Below are 8,569 nucleotides of genomic sequence, written 5' to 3'. Positions count from 1 at the left end.
CTCTCTCTCTCTCTCTCTCTCTCTCTCTCTCTCTCTCTCTCTTCCTCCCCAGCCCCTTTGTTTTTTCTTTAAGACCCTCCAGGATGGGTGCACTGGTCTGCTTTGGGAAATTAAGTGGCATTCAACATGGGGGAAGGGGAAAACTGCTTTTATTAGCTCCAGAAAATGGTCAGTGTTCAGTCTTAACTAGGAATTAATTATATATAATCACTCAGTAAACTTTCTTCAGACTTTTTCTAATTGCAGAGCAAGAACATAGCCCTGTTGGAGCCAAGTCCAGTTACTTTTATAATTAATCGCTCAAAGATTTGAGTCAGAAAGAAAGAATGAAGTCTCCTGGACTATAAATTAGGGATAAAACAATAGCCTTTTCCCCTTTCGTCCTTGTAACCCCTTTTCTTTTTAACAAAACATTCCCCTCTTTCCTTCAGAGAGCCAGTGGGCTAACATCAGGTCTTAAAAGAAGAGAAGGTTGGCAGTGGGGGGGTTAGAGTCATTTTTTTAGAAGGCTGGGTGGACAGTAAGTAACCTGAACACCCTGGAGGCAAGGTAGGTTTGGGAAGTCCAACCAGGTCAAATGTATCATCTCTGTTTCTGTTTCTGTTTTCCCCCCTTCTTTCCCTTCTGGTCCTCTGGCAGAGGCAACAAACAGACCTCTTTGCCTCCGTTTGACCCCAAGAAGATGGATTCCAGGGGCCTCCCCTGGGTTTAGAAGCTCTTGGGGTCCTTCTTCAAATGCAAAAGCTGGTCACCCTTGGCCTCAGGTTGCCAGGCTCCGGCTGCCCTTCCCCCCACAGGCTCTGCTCTCCTTCCAGACAAACAGCGAGGCCCTGCCAGCTAGCTCTGCAGCCAGCGTGCTGCCAGGCTGGCCCTCCCCACCCGGATCGCCTACCTGCCGGCCGGCTCCCAGCCAGCGGCCCAACCTCGCCCTGCTTGGCCCTGGGCACGATGCCCTCCTTTCTCCCCTGGAACCAAAAAGCTGTCACCTTGAAACTCCCTACTCCCAGCGCCAGAGGAATTCTGCAGTTCCCAGACCTTCCCAGCCCGTGACATCGGCCTCCATGAGCCTATTATTAATAGTTCGGCCTCTCAAGCAGGTTTTTTGCAAAACCCATTGTTACATCCCAGGCTCTGTGGGGGGTGGACAGAAACCTCATTTGTGAGTCTTTGGTGAACTGGAGAAGGGGGTGTTGGACTTCGGGTTTCTGCTCTGCAGATCCCGTGCCTTCATGCAACTGTGTCAGGGTGGCTGCTGTAGTTGGTGGTAGTTTCAGGCTTACAAACAACCTTTCAGAATTTTCACCCTGGCCTGGCTTCCTAAACGCCTGCTGTTCTAGAAGCGCTTTCATTTCACCTGGCCTTTGGAGTAGGTCTGCACTGCACTGGGAAGGAGAGGAGCTTCCTCCCCCACAGCCAGCTCCCAAGGACAGATCTGCATGCGCAGACACCTGTCCGTCTTTCCATTATGCCAGGGGCCCCTGCATAATCCCTAACCTTCCACCTACCTCGGTGCAGGGCCGGGGGCCCCAGCACTGACTCCTGTGCGAGGCGAGACTCAGCCTCTGAAAGGAGGGTTTTTCCTTAGGAACCTGTGACTTCACTAACTGTGCCTGCCACTGCAGTTTTTTTTTTCTTTCTTTTTTTTTTTTCTCCTTCAAAGCTTCTAAACGTTGAGTTGTTGGTGTCCTCTGGTTGAGCTTTTCCTACTTCTGATATTTAGGAAGGTGGCTTTGGAACTAGCAGGGCTCCTTAAACATGAGCTCAGCTATTGAACAAACTGCTACCATTTTAGCTTCAATACAGGAGTGAGGCAGAGTTGCCAGCCGCCATTTTAAGAAGCCTGCATAAATAGCTTAGCTCCGATGACTGCCTGTTTTAGGTGAGTGCTTATAGAAAACCTGCTTTGCTAACCACCCCCTCTCCCAATTAAAAAAAAAAACAAAACTATTTGCAGATTTAGAGAAGTATGTTTGCTCCCCCCCCCCTTTTTCTCTTTACATTTTGATGTTCACTATTCTGTGATCTAGAAGAGGGAGATGCTGTGCCTTTGGGGATTAAGTATTTCTTACAGCCTGGACCATTTTGGCATTTTGAATGAAAATAAAGCCCATGATTCCTGAATTGATGTGTGAGGATTCTCATCGGGGAACCAGAGTCTTGTGCATGCTGGTTATATGTTCTATCTGGGTTAGACATTCTTGCTTAAAAGTCAAGCATTAAGGGCACTTGGGGAAACAAATCTAGGTATTGTGTATCTAGGCTTTTATTTTTTTCCTGTCAAAACTAGATGGTTTTTCTTTTTCTCTCTCTTTTGGAGGTGTTGAAGGGGTGAGATGCCTGGGAATTACGGACCAGCCCTGAATCCTCAGAATTAATAATCAGAAAGCTTACAGCATCCTGGAAAGACTGTAGTTCATCTGCAACTTTTAATTGCTCTTTTTTCCCCCAGTGCATGTAGGTTTAGAAGAAGATTGTGCAGGCTTTCTGGCTCAGGGGATGAGTGGGGATTCTTTTGGGGAAGGGAAGAGATAAACTTGGTTGCCTTTGCAGGTGCTGTTTCTTTGAATTGCCTGAAATGTAGCAGTTTGTGGGACCCACAAGCAAGTGACTTGGGTAAATATGAGTTTAAGAGGTGCTTGGTTGTGTATAGGATGTATACAACTAGTTAATGTATCCTTTTTCTTTTTTCTTTTAGGATGAAAGGTTTTTCTGTTTTTAGCTGATCTTACCCTTTCTTTTATGAGTGTATCCATCCTTTTCAGCAGACCTTTTCAAAAAAGTGATGTCAGTTGGAAAACAGGACTTGTTCCTTTGTTTTTGATTTAAGTGATTAGGGTTTCTGGGAGGCTGTAGATATGGAAGGAGGGAGGCTGTGTATGCTGAGACTTTTTAATGTGTTGATGGTAGAAGTTCAAAGTATTTTCTCTAGACCTGGTTGCCTTTTCTTTTTAAAATGTTGTTATTTGACCATCCCCCCATCCTGAACAGGTCTTAAGCCTAAATTGCCCAAGATCTATGATTTGTGGAACATTCAGACAGGTACAAATCTTTTCTTCTCACCACTTTTGATGTAATAGCCATAGTTTTCCCTTTTCTAATAACACACTAGTGCTTAATACTAAACCAAAAGAGAGAAAAAAAAAAAAAGAAAAGAAAACAAAACCCAAGATCAGTGGTCTAGAAAAAAGGAAGTCCCTTTAGATGTGGCTATTTGAAATGACTAATTTTGTATTCTGGTCTTTGCTTTTGTAAATGAAGCTTTTTTTCTCCTTCTTTTACATGCATAGACACTGTAGTGTCATTTAGTCAAATACAAGTTGTATGTGTGTGTGTGTGTGTGCGCGCACACACACGTGTGCATGCACTTGGCACAGGTTCCCTTTGAAGGAATGCTTACTGCTCTATAAAAAAGATGGTTTTCTTAAATTGTTGTGCTGGAAATCCTGGGCTCAAGTTGGAAGCGCGGTTGCTAAAGTTGGACGATTATGGTGCTCACTTTAATACTTGGAAAGATAAAACAGCTTAATCCCCCCTTCTCTTCTGTTTCAGAATTGATTAACTTAAACTCAGCAGCAAACAGCTACCCCATAACTAACTACTTTATATTTCCTCAGCCTCTTAGCTGCATTCCTGCCCTAAGTATTCAGCTCTTGTAGGCTGTTACAAGCCAAATTATTAATTGTTTTCTTCAATGCATGCCTTCTCTGTAATCAATACACTTTTGAATATTTTCATCACAGCAGAAATCCTTCAAGTGGGTTTTTTTTTTTTTTTTTTTTTTTGGCTCTGTGAGACGTAATTGTTTCTTTTGCCACTGGTACATTTTAGTTGGAGCACAGATTAGCGTTTTCCCCATCAATCAAATATGGGATCAGTTTCAAGAAGTTTAGGATTTCACATACTTCATGCTAGAGAGGGAAACAGAATTCTAGTTGCTAGAAAGATCAAGGTTACAGTTTGTTCTTTTGAAGTTAACCGTCTTTCCCATCTCTGATTGCTGCGTGGGGCTTTTTGTTAAGCTCCATTTCCAATCACCCCCACTGTCAACCAGCACCCCAGCAACATCCAGCTAGACACCAGCACGTGCTTCAGACAGTTTCTGAGTTGAGAAGGCTTTCTTCTGAAGTTGGAGCACAAAGTGTCGGTGCTAAAATCACTTCCCGAAAATCCCGTTACACTAGTGATGTGCTGAGATTCAGCAGGTTGCTGACTTCTGAGGCAGCTCACCTGTGACAAAAACGTGCCAGTTGTTTCTTTGGTGATTTGTGTCATTGGTTTCTCTACTGATGCTTTGTAAATGAAATTGTTAGCAAGGTTCTCTAAATGTCTTGAGATTCTGATTTAAACCCAAACTACCTTTCTTCCTGTCTTTTCTCTCTTGAGACTAGTTAAAGTCAGAGGCCTCATTGCTTCTGCCTTTGGGCTCGGAACTGTAATCTTTTCCTTTTCTGATTCGCTCCTATCTTGGATTCTCTCCTCCCAACACACCAGGAGCAGGCCTCCATTTAATCCTGAGCTTCCAGGCCACAGGAAGCCTTTCTGGACCTGTCTTTTGCCCTGTCATTGGCTCAGAGCACAGAATACAAACAGGACAGTCTCCAGCCTTGTCCTGCCTTTGAGTCTCCTGAATGGAAAATTCCACCCATATCAATTGGTGATGCATCCATTTCTTCTTCCTCAACCCTGGTCTGATGGAATTGCATCTAGAGTGATTGCTCAGATTCCCACCACAGAGATGGTAACTTGGAACATTCTAGTGCCTCAAATCATTTACACCTGAGAAAGCAGAACTGCACTTCCTCATTTTGGTTCGGCCGCGAGGTGTCTGGTGGGTTAGCTCTCACTCCACCTGCTCCGTTTTACCTGAGTTCCAGCAGAGAGGCAGAGAAGGTTCTGGTTGACAGGTCTTCTAGCTAAGGGGGGCTGCTTTTCCTCCTACCTCAGCCCTCCACTCAGCCTGTATCTTTTAAATAATCTTTCCTTGTTCCTCTGGTGGAGAATAATTAGTCACAGTTCAGAAGGAAGCCATGCAAGGTGGGGGTGGGGATGCTCAGAGATCCTGGTCCTGATTCTCAGGATAAAGGCTGGTTGCTTGCCATACTTTGAGGCTAGTTCTTTTACTTTTAGTCTGGCCATCTTTTTTTCTATTTTGTAATTTAACTTGTTAATCTTTTCATGTAACTGCCTCATCAGGGAGTTGTAAAGTTCTCTGTGGAGAGGCATGAGATGAACTGACCTTGGCAGAATTCTGACTTTAGGACTCTGAGTACCCTGCAGAGACACCTCTAACCCTGCCTTCCTTGGACCCTTGTGTCAGCAATGAGAAACTAGCTAATTCGAAGACCAGGTTCTCTTGGGCAGGAGGGCAAAGGTTGTAATTGAGTAGCTAAGATCAAAATATGACTTTTACTTTGCATCTTCTAATAGTACAATTGAAATGTTAATTTGACTTTGTTTTTGAGACTGGGTGTCCCTACTGGGCTACTCCTCAGTTGGCTTGGAACTTGCTATGTTGACCAGGGTGGCCTCACAGAGATCTACCTGCTTCTGCCTCTAAGTGCTGGGATTAAAGGCATGCACCACTATGCCTGGCTTTTTTTTTTCTTTTTTTTTTTTCTAAAGAACCATCTAGGGTTTTAAAAAAGTCCTTTACGAGAATCTTAACAGTTGGTTGAAATCAGGTGTGCTCCCCACTTCTGGTAAGGATGGGGATGTGTCTTAAAGAAGGTGGGCTTGCCCTTTGGGCTCCCTAGCAGTTACCCGATTGGGGCGAGGGTACATTCTCAGCCTACCTAAAACATACATCATTTGCTCTGTTTCAGCTTGGCTGAAGAGGAAATAAAAACAGAACAGGAGGTGGTAGAGGGCATGGATATCTCCACTCGATCCAAAGGTGAGTGAAACATCTTGGATTAGCTATTCTTGAGCTGAGGAAGAAAAGGGAATGATTTCTTTTTCTGTTGGAGAGAGGCGATGTGTGACCGTCAGCTTGGATACTCTGTACTGTGGGATTTAGATCCTTTGATGGATGAACCTAATTTCTGGACAGATGGTTGTCGGGTCTTGCTTCCCCGGCTTGCTTTTTTAAGTGTGCTGACTTGTCAGGCATTGTCCCACAGTAAATTTGAGGTGTATGTCTGGCCAGAGGATGCCTGCCTACCTCTCCCCAGAGCGATTCTTTCAGGAATGAGAATTTCACTGAAGTGCATTCTGGAAGCTACTGACATCTGCGGCTGCTGCTGGCTTCCTGATTTGAACAGCAGGCTGCTCAGTCTGAGGGCTCTGTCCCCTTTCATTGGGAAATGGTGATTTCAGGTTAGAGATAATGAGGAAGAAAGCAGCTTTCTGGAAAACTGTGGCCAGTGTGTTTGCACTCAGGGCAGAATGTGTGTGGCAAAGGGCTGCTGGTGTTTGCTGGGAGCCCGTGGTGGGCTAGGCCATGCCATGCTGCTAGGTGACAGAGTTCAGGGGCCTCAAAGGGAGCACTTTCTTGTGCCTTGGGTGCTTTTAACAGCAGCACTTTCATGTGTTTGCTTCAATAGCTGTACCACTGGGGTGTTTTGTTCCTACCCGCAGCCTGCTGTGGGGTCTGGGAGGAGCTGCAGGCAGGGTTGTTACTGATCCTTCTAGAAGGAGGTTCTCATCTGGCCAGAGGGTCATAAAAAGTGACTTCCTTAAAGGCACCTGAAAGAAAAGAGCATTTGGGGCCTTTCTCTTTTTTTATTTATTTATGTGACAGTATTATTTGGGCCAAACTGAGGTCAGGTGGTTGTCAGCTGGCTGGCTGGGGGGTGCTCAGTGTTGGGGGACAGTGAGGGAGGGAGGCGCTGCCATATTGGTTGTCCCAGCTGTCCCAGCACATTCAAACCATCTGGGATTCATTGCTGGCAGTGGGGAGGGAGCCTGGGGAGCTGGAGCAGGTTTCTTTCCACCTCTGTGTTTGGAGATAGCTGACCATGACTGAGGGACTGGATTGATTGGGTACTGGTGAGACATGTGGCCCAGCGACATGACAGAGCAGAGGCTGAGGGAGAGACCAGAGAGGCGTGGGGTCTTCACCTTGTCTGTCTTTGTCTAGCTCTCCTTCTTCTGAGTCATTCCCTTTTCTTATCTGCAAACCCAGGCGTGGGATTACATTCCGTCTTGGGTTCCTCCTGCCTTGAGCAGCCAGTGGCCATGTTTCTGGTGTGTGTTAAGTGACTGTGAAGGCTGGTGGGACATTCTTGTGTTGAGCCTATTTAATCCCCTCTGAGAGAGGAGGTGTCCTTCCCAGCCCACAGGTGAGGACACTGAAGCTCCAGTGGTGGCAAACCGACAGAACAGGGCTGGGTCCAGACAGCCTCCTTCCTAGGCCCCCTTGGAGACTGAATAGAACCTTCTCCAAAAGGGTCACCATCAGGGGCCACCAGGGCAGAACCCTGCTTTGCCCTGTGTGGAGATGACTCTTCTCTGCCAAGCACGGAGACCTCTCTGTTTTCATATACCCAGAGGTGTCTAGTTCATTACTGATCCATCCCCTCTCCTTGCTGGCTGAAGTGTGCCAGCCCTGGGTGTCCAATGGGCTTCTGTCTTATCTGCCCCACCCAGCCTTTTCCCGTAACAGCAAGGATCATCTTAAAAAGCCTCTACAGGTTGAGGAGATAGCCCAGTCAGTACATTGCTTGCCACATAAGCATGGGACCCAAGTCTGGTCCCCAGCACCCACATAAGGGTCTGGACTAGGTTGGTTCTGGAGCCCCTCATCTCTGTGAGAGACTCTACCTCAAAGAATAATGTGGACTGCGGGGCATGGTGCAACATACCTTTAATCCCAGCACTCAGGTGGCAAGGCAAGCAGACTTCTATGAGATCAAGGCCAGCCTGGTCTACATAGTGTATTCCAAACCAGGGAGACCGTCTCAAAAAAAAAAAAAATGTGTACAGCAGCTATAGTTGATCAGTTGATCTGGCCTCCACACGTGTATATACATGTGTGTGGGCACCCAGCCCTCCTCCAAGAAAGCTTCTAATTCCCTCCATGGACTTTCCAGCACCCGGAAGCTTGTCTGAAGTCGCTGACCTGCTTGCCTCTCACCGTCATTACTCCTGTGGCATCCTGTTTACCTGGTACCATTTCTCCCCAACCTCTCGAGGGGTCTCCTGTTCCCTCTAGGGAGCCTGTGTGCTCTCTGTCTGGAACATGCCATCCTGGGTCCTGGCAGTCTGCTTCCAGTCACACAGATTCATCTCATGTTGTTGCTGGGAAAGGCTGTCTTTTGGTAGCTGCTGAATCTGAGGAGTCATTCTGCCATTTTGTGTCATATTTTTACAATAAGCCTCTCATTTTAAGAGCTTTAGATTTCTAGAAAAACCTGTGATTGTGGCGGGGTCCCCCTTGCTGGTACTGCGTTGTCTGCATGCTCTGAATCTGTGACACTGTGTTATTCCCAACAGACTTCCTCCATTTTACTAGCTTGGTCCGTTTCTGATCCAGATCCCATCGGTGGCGTGATGTGACATTGAGTTGTTATGTCTCCGTACTGACAGTTTCTCAGATTTTTTTTTTTTTTTTTTTTTATAATCTTTACTT

The 8,569-nt window shown here is 46.2% G+C and overlaps 1 protein-coding gene across 22 annotated transcripts in view; it reads left to right on the top strand.

Moving 5' to 3' along the window:
• Positions 1-8,569, top strand: part of Zmynd8 (zinc finger MYND-type containing 8) — a 126,910-nt gene that overhangs the window by 3,154 nt on the left and 115,187 nt on the right. For 20 of the 22 annotated variants that reach the window (XR_003848620.1, XM_008827452.3, XM_008827449.3 and 17 more), the window contains exon 2: positions 5,823-5,893. Coding sequence is in view for 21 of the 22 variants with exons in the window: in XM_008827452.3 (XP_008825674.1) it covers positions 5,823-5,893 (71 nt within the window). In the remaining variant the exon portion in view is untranslated. Of the gene's footprint in view, positions 1-1,669; positions 1,880-2,559; positions 2,614-5,822; positions 5,894-8,569 lie in introns of those variants that run through there. The other 2 variants (XM_008827429.2, XM_008827435.3) reach the window with 2 other exon arrangements.

The sequence above is a fragment of the Nannospalax galili genome, unplaced genomic scaffold (assembly GCF_000622305.1).
Source record: "Nannospalax galili isolate Female #2095 unplaced genomic scaffold, S.galili_v1.0 scaffold492, whole genome shotgun sequence".
Lineage (NCBI taxonomy): Eukaryota > Metazoa > Chordata > Mammalia > Rodentia > Spalacidae > Nannospalax > Nannospalax galili.
Note: the sequence above shows the minus strand (reverse complement) of the source record. Positions and strands in the feature narration are given on the sequence as shown.